The sequence below is a fragment of the Pseudorasbora parva genome, chromosome 19 (genome assembly GCF_024679245.1).
Source record: "Pseudorasbora parva isolate DD20220531a chromosome 19, ASM2467924v1, whole genome shotgun sequence".
NCBI classification, from domain to species: Eukaryota; Metazoa; Chordata; class Actinopteri; order Cypriniformes; family Gobionidae; genus Pseudorasbora; species Pseudorasbora parva.
The window spans coordinates 2,569,161-2,588,113 of record NC_090190.1 but is presented as its reverse complement, the minus strand read 5'-3'; the positions used below and the strand labels follow the sequence as shown (position 1 = coordinate 2,588,113).

At 38.2% G+C, this 18,953-nt stretch overlaps 1 protein-coding gene across 1 annotated transcript in view; it reads right to left on the bottom strand.

The window, feature by feature from the left end:
- Window positions 1–1,801: 1,801 nt before the first annotated feature.
- rbm24a (RNA binding motif protein 24a) overlaps window positions 1,802–18,953 on the bottom strand; it is an 18,155-nt gene continuing 1,003 nt past the window's right edge. Inside the window, exons 2-4 of the mRNA XM_067425407.1 lie at window positions 18,517–18,640; window positions 17,067–17,121; window positions 1,802–4,468 (exon numbers count right to left, since the gene is read on the bottom strand). Of these exons, the coding sequence (XP_067281508.1) occupies window positions 4,123–4,468; window positions 17,067–17,121; window positions 18,517–18,640 (525 nt within the window). The 3' untranslated portion in view covers window positions 1,802–4,122. The remainder of the gene's footprint in view (window positions 4,469–17,066; window positions 17,122–18,516; window positions 18,641–18,953) is intronic.

Here is an 18,953-nt window from a genome sequence, read left to right as displayed (position 1 = left end):
GGCCATTTTGAGCATTAAATCACTTTTTTAATGTGACGTAATCAATGTGCAAGAAAACTGCTTTTCTGTGAAGTCATGTCCAGTTTTACAACCATAAAAAACATAAAACACTGTGATTTAAACATCTCTACAGCTCAAAGAATACATGAGGTTTAACAACGAATTCACACATGCTTTTATACAATTAAAAATTTCACATTTCTGATTTTAAATCCTAAAAAAATTCTCCCCATTCACTTTCTTGGTAGTGCTTCAACATAACCTTGATTTTGCTTTTTTTTTTTTTTTTTTTATTTGAAAATGAGGGGTATATGTGTGTGAATATGTGTGTAATATAATATACAATTTTATAAAAAAATATATAATTTTATTTAATATATAATTCAATTGAATATAGATCAATATAATATAATATAACATTTATATAATACAAAATATAATTTTAATATAATTAAAATGTTTGTGTGTGTGTGTGTGTGTGTGTGTGTGTGTGTGTGTGTGTGTGTGTGTGTGTGTGTGTGTGTGTGCGTGCGCGTGTGTGATAATCAACATTATGCCACAAATGCTGTCAGTTTTAACAGAATAAATAATGCAAGTACTATTATAAATTTATACGCTAAAAACGTGAAGCAGTTGTGGCATAATGTTGATTATAAAATAAATAATTTTGTAATGATTTAATCCTCAAAAATTAGTCTCCCTAAACTTGGCCTAAATTTTATACCTTTTAAAAGAAAATTATTGGACCCACTTTATATTAGGTGGCCTTAGCTACTATGTACTATCATTTTAATTAATAATTTGATACATTGCACTTAATTTGTACACTGTAAAAAACAATGTTGATTTTTGTTGGTTTAACTTAAAAAAGTAAGTAACCTGGTTGCCTTAAAATTTTGAGTTTACTGAAATTAAAAATGTGAGTTGATACAATGAAGGCAATTTGTTTAATAAATAGAAACTCAAAATATTATTGTATCTGAACCACATAATTTTTTTTTATAAATCATGAAAATAGCACAATTTGGCTGCGTCATCAGAAATAAAACACACAATTACCCAATATGCTTACAAAATCTTTTAATAATATTTGAATAAAGGTTGTCGATTCTCAAAAATCTTCATTGCATTAACTCAAAATTTTAATTTCAATGAACTCAAAATGTTAAGGCAACCAGGTAACTTTTTTTCTAAATAATTGTGTACATTGTACTTACATTTTGGAAAATACCTGCATGTAATTACGTCTGTAATTAATTTACGATGTTACATTTGTAATTACACTTTTGACACTTCCCTTACACATAACCCTTAAACTTACCCACAAAACACGCCTTTCAGTGTTTTGCAATACAATAAGTGTTATACATTGTACTTCTTTTTAAATGTAAGTACATTAAGGCCAGCTAATATAAAGTGGGGCTAAATTATTTCCCCCTGCTGATCAACACAAATGCTGTCCGTCACTGTGGAATATTCCTCAATTATTAGGCAATGTTTGGACAGGAATAGTGGAGGCCAGCTAAATCCGTCACATCACAAACCAGCATAAACACGCTCATAAATAAGCATCTGTGTGTGTGGCGAGGAGAAGTGATGGAGGTGTGTGTTTACATTGTCGTCTTGCTGGGAATACCTGCTTCTTTCATGCATGAGAAACACACACGACCGTCTAAACAAAGGCGGTCAGAAACCAAACATCAGCACTTTAAACCATTGAAATCCTCAATGAACGTGTGCTTTAGAATACACAGCATTCTCAACGCATGGAAACAATCAGGCCTGTGCAATGAACAACGCGTTTAAGGTGTAAATATAGAACCTTTTTATTTCCATTTAGAGTAAATAGTGTTGAAAATCTGAAATAAGGCTTAAATACCTACAGAACGTTCGCATTTAAATAACACTTTACATGCCCAAATCCAGTGACAATGAAAAATGGGTCCTTTTTTTGTTGTTTTTTGGTGTTATGCTTTTTTCTTCTTCATATTTTCCCTTGTAAGAAAGAGTTCAAGTATAAAAATTCTCAACAGTGTAAAATAGCCCATCTGATGCATATAAAGCAATAGAAGCACAGCATCCATCCTCGACATTGACAATACATTCTAGTGTATGAAGCAGCATGTCCCTTCCATCGTTTTTTTTGTCCTTTTGAACAGTTCTGGATATAACATGCCCCAAAAACAACAGGCCTGCAATAAAACAAAATGTCATACGATAGCCGATATTTAATGTCATGTTCTAAAATTCCAAATGTATTGAGAAAAAGAGAGAATTGTACAGTGCACATACAGAATTGCATCTTTAAATAAAGTCCTACAACAACACTTTTGGTTGAGTATGTTAATAATACTACAACTAAGCCTACTCAATAACTTATAATAATAATAATAATATGCCATGAGATGAATACATTATATCCATACAGTACCGCTTCTAAGTCGGTGACCTTAGAGCGCAACATAATTCAAAATAAATATCTTAAATAGCAGATCTCTTTAAATAGCATTACACATGTAAGGCACACAAAGAACCCTCGGATCCTTTCGCTATAGTGCTGTTCTGTAAAGAGTTGCTCATTGAAATACATTAGACCTTAGTAAGTGTGCTGGTGCTCAGTGAACATGTAAAGAACATCCTCCTCTTTTATCAAAGATCCGTCGCTGATATAGGGAGGATGCACAGGTCTGTCCCGTGCCTCCGAATCCTCGCTGGGATAAAGAAAAGATGGAAAAATGTTGACCCGGATCAGAGCCGGATCAAGGCCGGATCAGGGCCGGATCAGGGCCGGATCCGAAACCGGGTCCAGGGATGAAAAGGAGACAGCTCAACATACCACTGATCTTTCCAGAGCAATCTGACTGCGCGCACGTGTGTGTGTGTGTGTGTGTGTCAGTGCCTGTTCCTTCCAACACAGCAGTTGCTCCCTGATTCTTGTACTAATACTGAGCAATGCCCTATAGTTTTTTCCCTACTTTATGGGTGAGTGTGAGTGTGTGTGTGTGTGTGTGTGTGAGTGCCTGTTCCTTCCAACACAGCAGTTGCTCCCTGATTCTTGTACTAATAGGCCTACTGAGCAATGCCCCAAAGTTTTTTTCCCTACTTTATGGGTGAGTGTGTGTTTGTGTGTGTGTGTGTGTGTGTGTGTGTGTGTGTGTGTGTGTAATGCGTCCTCCCTCACCCACAGACAGACATTAACACTTAAATTTGCATGTAACGGTGCACATGTTAGTCCGTGTATGTTTTTGTAAGCATATAATACAACACATCTCAGTCTTTTTGTTGTTGTCTTTTTTTGAGAGTACCTCCAAATTGTTCGATGCCCATCGTGAGGGAGCGAAAGAAAATCTCTCCAATTCCTGCGCTTTGTTTCGTCCCCCGTTTGCTTTGCATAGGTCATTGCAGGAGTCCGAGAAAGTGTGTGTGTGAGGGGGACATTCAGCATCAGATAAGATAAAAAGGTAGTTCACAAAAACATAAAACATGCTAACACTGGATCATTCTCCATTTCCGTCGCCACAAGTTAGGTCTACTATCCCTGATCGGCAGAGTTTGTCGTTTTCGAATTCGCTGAAAAAAATGCTCCCTGATGATCAAAAAACAAAATGCACTTGAGGAGAAGACGACGACAACAACAGGACAAAAAGAGCCCTCAAAAAAATGAGAATAAATATAAAGGGGCCCTAGAATCAAAACAATGCGGGACATTTCCGGGGAGAAAACCTACATTAAATGACAGCATCGGGACTTAAGGTTTCGTCAACCACAGTGATTAGTTCGCTGCATACCTCCTTCCGCAATAAATACCCTACTCTAATATTAATTATAGTAATAAAGATAACATAATGATGATAAGAGTAAAAAGCTAGATTCCGTCCTTTTCTGCGAAAAAATTTTTTTTTTGGTTTTGATGTTTCGTTTTCTTTAAATCACAGCAAGTTGGAAAGCAATGTAGTTCCCATCTTACTAATAATCTCTCTACTAATTACTATCCCCCTCCCTCGTCCTCCTCCGTTTGCAATCGACCCACAACCAGGAACTATTTTCATCACCGTCCTCTTCTTCGTCGTGTAGTTGCAGTCGCTGGGCGTCGACTCCCCGCGTGTCACGCCTCTTTGGTTGCTATTGCATCCGTTCGGCTTGCAGCTGCTGCGGCTGGTATTGACCAAAAGCGGCGGCGGCCGCGGCTGCAGTCCCCGGTGCCGCGGTGGCCAGCGGCTGCTGCATAGCATAGCCGTAGCCTGCGGTCGCTACATAGCCGGTCGCGGCAGGAGAAGCTGCGTACGGATACTGCTCATAGGCCGCGGCGGCCGCAGCGGTAGCCGCACTAGCATATTGCGCGTAAGCTGCGCCGGTGTAGTCGATGTACGGCGAGGATGCCGTCGCGGAGGTCGCCGCTGGCTGGATGTGAGGGATCACCATACTCGGCTGCATGAAGGCCTGCGGGTACACATAGTGAGTGGGGATCCTGCGAGAAACAAACACAAAAACACATTAGCATCGCATTATGGACGCATTAAAAAGGCTACACACACACTGGAAAAAAATGCAAATGTAAGTAACCCGGTTGCCTTCAAAGGTTAGTTCACCCAAAAATGACACTTCTGTCATTGATTACTTACCCTAACGTCGTTCGACACACGTAAGACACGAATGAAGATATTTTTGATCGCTTCATTGACACCAATGTCATTTCCTCTCTCAAGACCCATAAAGGCACTAAAGACGTCGTTACAAAGCCCATCTCACTACAGCGGCTCTACAATCATTGATGAAGAGACAAGAATAGACTTTATGCACACAAAAAAAAAACTACTAAATAACGACTTGTATAGTGATGGGCCGAAATCAAAACAAAGTTTCAAACCATTATGAGTCAGTGAATCGATTCATGATTCGGATCGCGTGTCAAACTGCTGAAATCACGTGACATTGGCGATCCGAATCATAAATCGATTCACTGAATCATAATGGTTTGAAACTTTGTTTTGATATCGGCCCATCACTATACAAGTCGTAGCCTAGAAACCTAGACGCACCCTAGCGGCAGCAAATCTAATCTGCCACGAGTGTCGTCTAGCCACTCTCAATACACGTCTGTAAAAACCAAACTCTGGTCGGGCCAATCACATCGTGTATAGAGTTGGTGGGCGGGGCTTAACATAATGACGGCCGAGTTGCGTTTGCGTGCTTCTAGTAAACGCAGAAGCTGGCGAACGGCGGTCTTTCGATTCGGCTTTGACCCCGACTTAAGTTAAGCTTTTCTCTGAGAAAAGAACAGAACGGCACTGAAGTCATTCTGAAGATGGGAAGATGTGTTCGAGTTTTGCCGACCGGATACGGCGAAAGTTTAATCTTTCAGCGAGCTCTGCTTCACCTTTGTTGCTCTGGTTGGTGTAGCGCTATCCTATCTCGTGCAGAGGGAGTTTGAAAGACGACCGTTTATCCCGCCCCTCGGATTGAGCCGTCAATGGTGAGTTTCCAGACCAAACATCTTGATGTGGGTCTGGCTCGTCAGGCTATATAAGTCGTTATTTAGTTGTTGTTTTTTGCACACAAAAACACTTCTGGTCTCTTCATAAAAAGATTGTACAGCCGCTGTAGTGAGATGGGCTTTGTAACGACGTCTTTAGTGCCTTTATGGGTCTTGAGAGAGGAAATGACATTGGTGTCAATGAAGGCCTTTCTGAGCCATCGGATTTCAACACTAATATCTTCATCTGTGTCTGAAGATGAACGGAGGTCTGACGGCTGTCCAACGACATTAGGGTGAGTAATTAATGACAGGGTTTACATTTTTGGGGAAACTAACCCTTTAAAATTTAGAGTTGATTGAAATTAAACATTTGAGTACAATGAAGGAAATTGGTTTTATAAATAGAAACTCTTAATATTATTGTATCTGAACCACATCAAAATGTGATAAATCATGAAAATAGCACAATTTGGCATATTTCACTCCATCTTCACAAATAAAACACACAATTACCCAATATGCTTACAAAATCTTTTAATATTTGATTAAAAGTTGTCGATTCTCAAAAATGTTTATTGTATTAACTCAAATTTTTAATTTCAATGAACTCAATTTAAAGGCAACCAGGTAACTTATTTTTTGAATATTTTTTTACAGTGCAACCACAGCGCGGCCAAGCACCCAATATCCAAAATTCATTAACACCAAGGAAATGCCTGCTAGTGATTATTAGAGATATAAGGTTGCCAAAATAGATCTCTCTCAGTACAACTGTACAGTACAATGGTTTCATCAAACAAAAAGAAGTCCCTCTCCCAAACTCACATCATTGGCTGAGCCACACTGTAAAAAAATATTGTTGGTTTAACTTAAAAAAAAGTAAGTAACCTGGTTGCCCTAAAATTTCGCGTTTATTAAATAAAAACAATTACGTTGATACAGTGAAGGAAATTGGTTTAATAAATAGAAACTCTAAATATTATTGTATCTGAACCACATACAAAATGTGGTTGGAAATAGCACAATTTGGCATGTTTCACTGCATCTTCACAAATAAAACACAATTACCCAATAAGCTTACAAAATCTTTTAATATAATTTGAATAAAGGTTGTCGATTCTCAAATGTTCAGTGTATTAACTCAAATTTTTAATTTCAATGAACTCAATTTTAAGGCAACCAGGTAACTTGTTTAAAATTTTTTTTTTTTTTTTTTTTTTTTTTACAGTATATGCACCATTCCTAGAATGGATTTTTTTACAGTGCACTGTTGGGTTTCGCTAGGTGTTGAACAAACAGAGAAATGATTGCCAGTGTTTACATATTTAAGAGTGAAAGTAAATAAATCTCTAATAGTTAAAAAGTCAAGTTAAATCCTTTTGTGATTGGTTAAACAATCAGATGCTTCGCCTCCAAAGTCACACCATTGGCCACTGTTGCATTACATATAAAGTGATGTCCGGCATTATTGTTGTTGTTGTTTTTTAGTTTAATTAAACCTTGAAAATATGAGGAAAATAGAAAAAATATAAACTTTTTAATATTTTAAACATGAGGAAAAAAATAATGAGAATTATTTGGCAAACTACAGCAAAAAAAATCATATTAAAAACAAAAAAGCTTAGACCATAACAATCAGTTATTAATATTTCAATAGTTCTCTTTAGTTCTTTTCCTTCTAAGCGTGGAAACCAATTTGGCATGTTTCATTGCATTATTATCACAAATAAAACTAGCACAACTACACAGTATGCTTACAAAACGTTTAATAATGTTTGAGTAAAGGGTAAAGATGTCAATTCTCCTAGGCCGGACATCACTTTTGGCCACTATGGGCAGCTGAAGCGGTGCTAAAAGTCCTGTAAAACGAGGGAAGGCAGGACCCAGGGGAGGTGCAGAGGAGATGAGAGGAGCTTTGTGAATATGTCAGGGCTACTTTGACAGCTGGACAGTTTTCAAAAAGGGACGTTGCTGGATGTTTCCCCCTCCACACTTAGACAATGAGCCTCAGGCTGGACAGCAAACACAGAGGGGAGTTTTGATTAAATAAGCAATCAGGAACAATGAGCCCATTCTGCCTTTCATTACGTACCCCGTTGCACTTTCAGAGCGCTTTTCACATTTACTGTCTGCACTAAACAGGAGGGTGAGAACTTTTTAAATGAGTTCTGGGATGACAGAACGCATGGGATCACCTATAACTCACTAGTTATGATTGAATGATTGCGTTTACATGCACGTTCTTAAGCCGATTATGCCTAATAAGCCGACAATGAACATGGTCATGTAACCGCGGTAACCCGTTTTCTTTTATTGGTGTAAAGTCATAAACGGCGTAAGCATAAACCGATCGGGAAAGGGAGTTTTTTGCCTCTTACTCTGATTTTGCGCGGCATGTAAACGCATTAACCTGCTTTCTGTCGGCTTATTGAAGAGCGCATGTGTGATCGTGACAAAAACGCAAACTCAGAGCAGATTGAAACGCATCCAGACAGAGCGAGCGGCGTTTTGCATTAAATAAGGACATATCACAAACGCAGACTCTTTTAAGACCCAGAAAATGTTAAAGATGTGTTCTCATCTCAGTCAGCAGAAGTAGAAGAGGTTCAGTCTAAACGCTGCTCCTGGAACTGATGAGGGATAATATGAGCCGTAAATCTCCAGCTCACGCTTTATTAACATCACAACTGACGTAACATTGGGAATACTCCGTTACGGACATTATTACTTTTGACGTCACTACAAGGAAATAACCTGTTTATTAATAAAGTCATGTTAATGCGGTTTACTTGCGTTGTCAGTTTACTGGTGGGCATGTAAACGGGGAAAACCGGTTATTTCAATAAGCTGATATTTGTGAGTTATCAGCTTACTGGTGTGCATGTAAACGCGACTATATTAGGAATGCACGATATATCGGCCACCATATCGGTACCAGCCGACTGATTAGTATGTTATCGGCCCGATAACAAAATCAAATATATATTAAAGTTGATAAATAAATATATTATTTCCTTCAGTTGAGACACTTTAGATGCGCACTGTTCGCCATCCTGGATTTGAATTGCTTGAAATGTGATTGAAATTGCTTCAAAAAAGGAAAATACAGTTCAGTGCAATGCATGTCTGTCATATCGACTACATACAATTATAATGAGGAGATTATTTTATGTTGACATTATAATGATGGACATTATAATAAGGACATTATAATTGTGTGTTTGGGACATGCTTTTAGTGGTGAGACTTTTGTTTTTGTAATTAAATTATATAAAAGGTGGATTAATCGGTTAATATATCGGTTATCGGCTTTCAAATATAAAGAATTATTGGTTATCGGCCAAAATTTTCATATCGGTGCATCCCTAAACTAGACTGTGAGAATTGAGGGTATTGAAATCAACTTTGGCATATATAGAAGGATTTGTCGATGGTGTGCAAGACATATTTCATGGAAAAAGTGAGAGAATGTTTCTATCATGGCAACCCTATTTGTAGCACACCATTATATCAATCAAACCTGACCAAACTCAAAAAACCTCTGCCCCAAATAAAAGAAAATAAGCATAACAGGCGTCAAGAAATAAAGAGCAACAGTACGTATTACCCACATCAACTCAAAAACAACACAACCACTCACAGAACGTCATAAATGAGAGGAATGAAATAAAACCTTCCTTTTTCTCTCTCTCAGGGCAAAGATGCTCCTATGAAATCTTTCATAGATGCCTTGCCAGCCTGAGGTGACAGCAGGGATTGTGTTAATATATAGACTACCATACACAAAATAACAACAGTGAAAACACACTTCTAGAACATGGAGATCACATTCAACCTGCACAGGCATCACAACACAAAAAAACAAAACCACACACTCAGAGATATCAAATCTAGTCCAATATTAGGCTGTTAGCACATAACTGAACAAGCAGTCAAATGAGAAAAATCTTGCGCAACCACTTTAGTGTTAAATAAAGCACAGATCCCAGTGAGTGACAGCGAGGGCTGGATGCTATTTTCTGCTTCCTCTGTTACTAGAGTGCAAAAAGATCTTTATATCGGTCAAGTGAGCACTTGATGCATCTTGTTTCACATGACTTATGAACTTTTGATCAGATTCTATAAAAATAAAACAACACTATGCCAAAAAATAAAAATAACACTATGCCACTCAACAGTACTCCATTTCTTTATCTAGACCACAGCAGCCCAGGAAAAGTGAGGGTTGTGAGGTCAACTTTCATCCTACAGATCACAGAAAACATCACAGCTATACAACCACGATCTCGGGTGCGTTTCCCAAAAGCATCGTTAGCCAACTGGTCCCAAGTTCCATGGTACCAACATAGTTCAACCAGTCGGTTTCCCCGAAAACCATCGTTCCAGCGAACATTCGCAAACTTGCGTGGTTGCAACGACAACTCTGGACCTGTGGTTAGAAGCAAGATTTTATTTGTTTGCATAATATGTAGACTTAAATCCTTATATTCAGCAAAATAAGCAAGCTGACATTTAGTACAATTTATATCTTTTATTTTTGAATACATACAAATGTCATTTATGTCTTTTAGTTTGTCGAGACTTAAAGGGTTAGTTCACCCCAAAATGAAATGTCATTAACTCCTAACCCTAATGTCGTTCCACACCCGTCAGACCTTCGTTCATCTTCAGAACACAGATGAAGATATTTTAGTGTAAAGCTGAGAAAGTCTTCAGATAGGCCTCCATTGGCATTCAGTCCATTCCCACTCACAAGACCCATAAAGGCACTAAACACATCGACACACAGCCCATCTCACTACAGCGGCTGTACAATAATGTTACAATGCAACGAAAATAGTTTTTGTGCGCACAAAAATCTAAATAACGACTAAGCTATTGACGTGAACTCGGCTCATGCGCGAGAATATGACGCAGCTCCGGCGTTCATGACCCAGAAGAGGAGGAGCGAGACCGACACGGAAGACAATAACTCGCCGGTTAAAGTCATTTTTTTATTTATCTTTTGCGCACAAAAACTATTTTCGGTGCATTGTAATGTAACGGAGGCCAGCTAGTAGTAGTTGCTGTGTGAGTAAACCTCACTCCTCTGACCCCAAGAGACGCTCTAGCGACTGACGCTAGAGGTTGCAGCCTTTAGCCTACTTGTTAGAGCGTCCGACTCCCATGCCGGCGGACCCGGGTTTGAGTCCCGGTCTGAACAGAAGGGGTTACAGTAACATTATTGTCCAGCCGCTGTAGTGAGATGGGCTTCGTATCGATGTGTTTAGGGCCTTTATGGGTCTTGTGAGTGGGAATGTACTGAATGCCAATGGAGGCCTATCTGAAGCCTTTCTCAGCTTTCAACAAAAATATCTTCATTTGTGTTCTGAAGATGAACGAAGGTCTTACGGGTGTCCAACGACATGAGGGGGAGTAATTAATTAAATCATTTTCATTTTTGGGTGAACTAACCCTTTAAAAGCAGTTTTTGCTCTGCCACCTGCGTGACATAAACGTGGTTGAACGGAAGATTTGCGATAATACGGTTTTGGACAAAAAAGTTGTGACGAGCTAGTTGATTTCTTTAACGATGCATCGTTTTGAGGTATTAAAGAAGTGAGTTATGTCGTTGTACGGTAAACGCACCCCAGGGCATCTAGACTTGCACGTTTTGGACTGAACGGGAAAGATGCATCTAATCATCTGTATAATGTTTTACACACTACGGGCCAGATTTACTAACAGCTTGCGCAAATGCAAACCCTCTTTTGGCATTAAAAACACTGTGAGGATTTACTAAAGACGCACTTTTTGCATATGGATTTGTAGGACTTTCCCTTTCAGACGCAGTATTTATATGAGGAGTATTTAAATGAATCACGCAAGGTGATTTACTAAGGTTTGCACCATTATCTACCGCTCATCTTAAACCAGATGCTAACTGGAATATTACATTTGTTATTATGGAAATAATCTGGCTGCATCTGTGCTCATTCATTTGCTCGTCGTCCGTAGATCACGCACAGAACTTTCCACTCCCATCAGCACTTTTATGGGATTGCGCTGTTTAGTAAATCTGGCCCTATGTGTGATGATGGCCCTACAAAGAAAGTTGCACAACAGCCATGACTTTGCACATTTCAAACCTGACCCATATTATTACACAGTCCCAATTTGACCATTTGGTCGCGTTTGGCAACCTTTTCTAACAGCTGCAATGTCAAAGTATGCCCTGTTCAGAAAAGTCCTATTATGGGAAGTAAATATTACTTATTTCATATAGTCCTATGAAAGAGGACCTATTATGTCCTTTTACAAAGTCTTGATGTTGTTTTTAGACTCTACTAGAACAGGTTTTCATGCCTAAAATTTTCAAAAACACATTATTTCCTCATATTCTCCATTGTTGCGGCTCCTCTCTTCCCCAGTCTGTCAGTAACTCTGTTTAGTTCCTGTCTTTATGAAGCCCCTCCTTCTAAAATAGCACACTGTGCTCTGATTGGTCAGCTGGAGCAGTGTGTTGTGATTGGTCAAACGCTTCCTGCGTGTTTGGGAAACGCCACTAACTCAATCAGGCCCCGCCCCTTTACTCTACGTATTAATGCTACGTTCCAGGCAGGTTTTTGAGCCCGTAAGTTACGACTTCAAACCACGACTCACGCCTTTTTTATTGCTTTCCAGGCAAAGTCCCGCCAAACTGCCTGAGCGCGAGGAATTGCGGTAGCTAGATGTAAACAAAGCATGGCGGACCATACGACCATCCTCACTTACAATCATTTCTATCGCCAAAGGTGCTACTCCTTGCTTATTGGAGGGAAACGGCTGTTATACCGTTTATTTTACGTTATTTGTTTAATTGGAAATGTATTTGGTATTAATTTATTCTTGCACTCAATGGACTGAAAACTAGCTAACGCTAGAAAAGCTCTGATAACGCATAACATTTGCGGATAAATAACGTTAGAGCAATAGCTTATTGTAATAAGCAATTTGGTTTTTAATAGCCTGACAAGCCAGACCCACATCAAGATGTTTGGTCTGAAAACTCAACATTGACGGCTCAATCTGAGGGGCGGATAAACAATCATCTTTCAAACTCTCTCTGCACGCGATCGGATAGCGCTACAACCAACCAGAGCAATGAAGGTGAAGCAGAGCTAGTTGATTAAACTTTCGCCGTATCCGGTCGGCAAAACTCAGAACACATCTTCCCTTTTTAAGAATGACTTCAGTGCCGTTCTTTGTTCTTTTCTCAGAGAAAAGCTTAACTCCAAGTCTTCCAGAGTCGCGGTCAGAGCCGAATCGAAAGACCGCCATTCGCCAGCTTCTGTGTTTACTAGAAGCACACAAGCGCAACTCGGACGTCATTATGTTAAGCCCCGCCCACCGACTCTATACACGATGTGAATGGCATGACCAGAGTTTGCCGTTTACAGCTCAGAAGTGTATTGAGAGTGGCTAGACGACACTCGCGGCAGATTAGATTTGCTGCGTTAGGGTGCGTCTAGATTTCTAGGCTAGGTTTTTAATGTACGACTTCCATAAACACTGGATCCCTAGGGGCTGCCATTGTTGTTTTGCGGGCTATGTGATGTCAGAACTCGTAACTGGGAGAATATCGATATAGTACGAGTTCACGAGTATAAAGTTACAAGTTTAACAGAGCACTTTCACGTGTGGAAGGTTGGAAAACACGGCTTATGGGTTGTCTGGAACGCGCCACAATTATTTAAAATGAGGAATATAGTGACGTGTTGGTTCCTGAGACTACAATGGAGGCGTTTCAGGGAGTTCAGCAACACTGACACTGATATAGAGAATCATACAGCAACTTTACAGAAAGATGAACACGTAACAAAACCATAATAGGCCCTCTTTAGCACAATGCACCGGTGCGAGGCGAGAGCTGTGATATGTTGGGCCTTGTTGAGTTTATCTCGAAGCTAAATGTCAGGAACGGCCCAGCCCCCTAAACCGAGAGCGAGTGTGTGACAGAGAGCCAGAAAGCGAGCGAGAGAAAGCTTCATGCGACTGCAGTGTCAGCACTACAGCCTTTGTGCAAAACAATGGTGAAGCTTGTTTTCCTTAACGCCGCACGGGGCCATGTGACGAAGGCTCGCTCAGGGGGCTGTGGCATCCAGACATTTGTTTGTCACAGCAAAGGCTCACAACACGGCAAAAACATGCATGACACACACACACTCACCCACGCGCATACATACACGCTGTGAAATCCTCCCCTGATTTAATAATCGCACTGAACACCAGAAACTTCTGTATACGCCTGCAGTAGATTGTCAAGTTGCCTTTGGAGTTATATCACTTTTAGAAGAAAAGGTTCAGTCAGCGCTACGTATTTGGAACCCCTAAAAGTTTCTTTTTTTTTCTCTCTTGCCATTACACCATTAATAAAATGCTGGGGTTAAAAACAACCCTAGTTGGCTTGAAAATGGACTAACCCAGCAATTGGGTTGTTTTAACCCCGCATTTGGGTTGTCTTAAGCAACATTTAACCCAAACGCTGGGTTAAAACAACCCAAATGCGGGGTTAAAACAACCCAATTGCTGGGTTAGTCCATTTTCAACAGAGGTGGACAGTGACTAAATACATTTACTTGAGTACGGTACTTAAGGACACTTTTTGAGTATCTGTACTTTACTTGAGTATTATTTTTTTCTGTAAACTTATGACTTTAACTTCACTACATCTGAAAGACAAATATCGTCCTTTTTACTCCACTACATTTCTATCAAAGTCGAAAGACGTTTGTGTCGCAGCTTTGAAAGTCAGTGGATGATTTTTTTCTTCTTTAAAAGGTGTTTGGGTTTTTGCAGAAAGCCTTTCAGGAATCACTCTTGTAGAGTCTGGTGAAGTTCAATGATTTCACAGCATTTATTAAACACTGATTTATAGTTTAGAGCAAAATGGAAGACGACGGATGTCAAAATGCTCATTTAGTGGAGTATTCACCTGAACAAAGTTGATTCTGTCTTCAGTGAAGGTGAACAGTGTGAGAATATCAGATGTGTATCAGTGTATTGGATTCGTGCATTCGGCCTTAAAGTGACAGAAGCTTTGTAACTTTTCTACAAGTATTTAAATGAGTTTAAGTTAGTCGTATGCTAGTGTGTCAGATGGAGCATCACTGACTGGCTTAAACCATGATGGCATAATGTGCATTTATACAACACCAATAAAATAATGCACTGACATAAAAAAAATGTACTTTTGATACTTAAGTACTTTTGAAAACAAATACTTCTGTAATGAAGTTGTGTACTTTGTCCACCCCTGATTTTCAAGCCAATTTGGGTTGTTTTTAACCCAGCATTTTTTAGAGTGTATAAAACCTTTTTAGCATAAAAGGCTCTTTGGAGATGACTCTAAATGTTTTTTTCAACCTTTTTAGCTAAAAAGTTTCTATAAATGACAAGAAAGAACCCTTTTGGGGTTCTATATAGAAACTTTTAGGGGTTCCAAATACGTAGCGCTGATAGAACCTTTTAAGGTTCTATATAAAACATTTTCTTCTAAGAGTGTACTCTATTCATATATTTTTAATACTTTAACTATTCAGCAAGGATGTATTGATTTAAAGATTACCCCATTTATAACATTACAAAATATTTATTTGGAAAATAAATGCTTTTTAAACTTTTATATTCAAAGAATCCTGAAATAAATGCATCTGAGTTTCCACTTAAATATGAAGCAGCACAGCTGTTCTCAACATTGATAATAATCATAAATGTGTTGAGCATCAAATCCTCATAAGACTGGAGTAATGATGATAAATTCAGCTTTGATCACAGGAATAAATTATACTTTACTATATATTTACATAGAAATATTATTACAATGTAAAACACCTGTTTTCTATATGAATATATAGTAGAATGTAATTTCTTCCTGTGATCAAAGCTGAATTTTCAGCATCATTACTCCAAAAAGGGTGCTTTTATTTGATCAAAAATACAGTAAAAACATTTAAAAATTATTACAATGTAAAAAAAGCGGTTTCCTCTGTTTTTACTGTATTTTTGATCAAATAAATGTGGTCTTGGTGAGCAGAAAACGTTCAAAAACTTCCAAAAAAAGTGTATTTTCTTTATAGAAACATAAAATGCTGTAGAATGCATGAGCTGCTCATATATACTAAACATACATGGTGATTTTTAATGCCAAGCTCAAAAACAAATAAATGGCACCGAACAGATATCATAATTAGTCCATTTGAATCTATTTTGTATGAGAAACCAACCAAAAAAAAAAAACAGAAAATACACAAAAGAACCAATGGGAGTTGGTTTAAATGCAGTTTTTTTTAACCTTAAGTCCTCTGTTTATCACACTTAAGATGATTTTATGGTTGTGAATAAAGATTATTAGAGTGTGTTTAACAATATAATACCATTTCATTCCTTCTACTATAACATTGCATGTTTAATTCAGTTCCTTTCCATTCCTTAGTAGATAATTGTACATTTTTCTCTCAGTTTATGGCTTCAAAAGAAGCAAAACGTAGGAATGCTTTTTTTTGGAGCTTGGCATTATAAAAAAAAAAGTTATCCACTTATGTTGCATGGAAAAGAACACCTGTGTTTCACTAAATATGAGAGTACATTTTTTGGGGTTTTTTTCTATCTCTTTAAACTCTCCGGTTGGTTTAAGAATTCCTACAGAAATGGATGACAAGCAAATCATCAGAGAGAGAGAGAGAAACTTCCGGACTCTGGATCCACTGCAGGACGCCTTATAGGGCCAGAGCAAAGAGAGACAGAGCGAGAGCTGAAAGAGAAGGAGAAAAGAACAGACACAATGGAGATGGGAGAGGACGGTGAAGGGTGAGTACGTGTCCCAATCAGTGAGCAAAATAAAAAAACGCAACGTGCAAGTTTGTAATCGGGTTTGGCGTGAAGAGGGATCAACAACGGCACACAAAACAAAGATGGCACTCACTCCAATAACAAGACACCAGGAAACACAACAAAAGGTGAAAACAAAACAAAAATGAACAAAAAACACAAGCTCCAGCAATAAAAAAAACGTGAGGAAAATAAAAGGAAGCAAACTTTGCTCCGTGGCAAAGTCATCACTCCTCCACAACACGGAAACTCAGCACCCCAAAACCAGCCTTCTTCCCAGTAAAATTAAAAAAATGCACACAGTTAAGCTATCAACACCACTTCATAACGGTAAAAAGGCACACACAGCTCTATGTACTATTAAAAAGTGAAAGTCCAAACCAAAATAAAACCAACATACATGCATCTGTAATCACCATTGTCAAGCGTGTGTGTTTGAGTCTACAGGTACTGTAGCTACAGATCTGCACAAAGCTCTCAGAGCTATTCCTCAAACCACCAGTTATCTTAACCCAAATCGAGCCTGTCGGACCAGAGAAAGATAGACAACATTGAGTCAGGCTGGGATGTCCAGTGTAAACTCACATACTGTACACGCAACACACATTTACACACTCTCTCTCAACATCAAAGCATTTAATTGGCTGTCTATGCATTTAAATACATTTGTTAATGACATGTCAAAGCGTCCGAGATGTCATAATCTGGTCCTAAACCTTGAACACATGCACATTTAACTCACCCATAAGGTCTTTGGATGAACGCTGGGTGAATCTGAGGGACGCCGAAGGTGAAACCTGCACACAAACGCATTAAACGCCATGTTAGTACAGCTCTCGGACCGATAATATTATCAGGGAAATACGTTTTATTTTTTCCCCAATTCTGTTTTCTTTTTTCCCCCAAATTCCGTTATATAATTTTTTTAATGGTTAAATAACATTTTAGTCTTCAAAAAGCATGTCTAATTAATTGAAATCGTGCAATTTTTAGGGCCTTAAGTTTTTCCCCCCTCAAATTCCTTTTTTGTTGTTGTATATTTTGTTTTAAGTTTTCTGGATTCCCATTATAATGGTTTAAATACATTTTAATAATCAAAAAGCATGTCTAATTAATTTAATGTAAAAAAAATAATAATAATTTAAAAAAAATTCTCCTTTCAGAAATTATTCCTTTAAAAATAAAGTTTTAATAATAATTACATTTTAGTGCTGTCAAGTCGATTAATCGTGATTAATCGCATCCAAAATAAAAAGTTGTTTACATAATACGTGTGTGCATTGCGTTTAATTATTATGTATATTTTAAATATACACACGCATGTTTAGATTTATATATAAAATGTATATATGTATATATAATATAAATTATATAAATATATATTTCTTCAATATATACATGCGTGTATTTATATACATAATTTAAATGGTATATAATTATATTATATAAAAGATACGATTTGACAGCACTATTAAATGTGTTATATTTATTATTCAGACATGGCTAAATGGTATCGTACAACCGTAATATATTTCAATTTCTTCAAGTTAAACCAGAATTTAATTTTGACGGGTTGCCATAAAGACCTTTGATTTTTCTCAAATGAAACGTTAAAATGCTCATGAAGTGACTCTGGAGATGAAGTTCATGCATTCATGTCCTCATATAATGAGGCGGAGAGGCTGAAAACACCACGACCGTTAAGCATTGTGTGTGTGTGTGTGTGTGTGTGTGTGTGTGTGTGTGTGTGTGTGTGTGGTAAACGAAACAGTGTGTCTACGCCATTCATTCTCACAGAAACACGCAGAACATGCAGGATTTATATTTAAAAAGTATTTTTGACATTGATATTTCTCATATCGGCGAAATCATAGGGCCCTAATAATCCCAACTAAACCTGCTTATGATGACAGTAGGTGAAATTAAACACTACTGAGTTTGCTGCGTCAGTGCACACAAAGTACAGTTAATTACATCTATAATTCCCTTTACAGTCAGTTTACAATTAATTAAGAACTAAAAACCTTGGGTAAACATCAGTGCATGTACAAAGAAGAGTGCCATTGCTGTTGCAGGAAGATATATGCATTTGCGGTATATTGGGAGTCACGTTGTCAATATGTAAAATAGCAACGGCACTGGAGTGTGCAGTGCAATGGCTTCCACTCATGAATATAATTTTCAAGTCTCACCTGGCTGCATTACCCGTGGTTTGGCTCCAAGATAAGCCAGATTAACATTAGCCTTCCTGCCATCAATGATAGGGTTTGGGTCCTTACAGGCTCTGTCTGCGGCGGAGCGGTCCGCCATAGTCACCTAAATCAAAAAACAAGTGTGGTGATTGAGACATACACTGAACAACAAAACCAAGGCTAATTCTGGTAACAAACCCATGCTTCAATTCCCCTATTTGGTTGCATTGCAGACCTCACAATAATTCATGACCTCTGCCCCAAATCAGGCTTTCAACACAAGATGGTGTGTATTATTTGGTGCATATACATATTTAGGATTTCTAGGCAACAAAAAAATCATTAAAGACAAGAGGTCACAAGTATAAACAAATGCAAAGGGCTTGTGTTGTGAAACCCTAGTTTTGCCGGTTGGACTGTCAAAACTTTACAAGTTG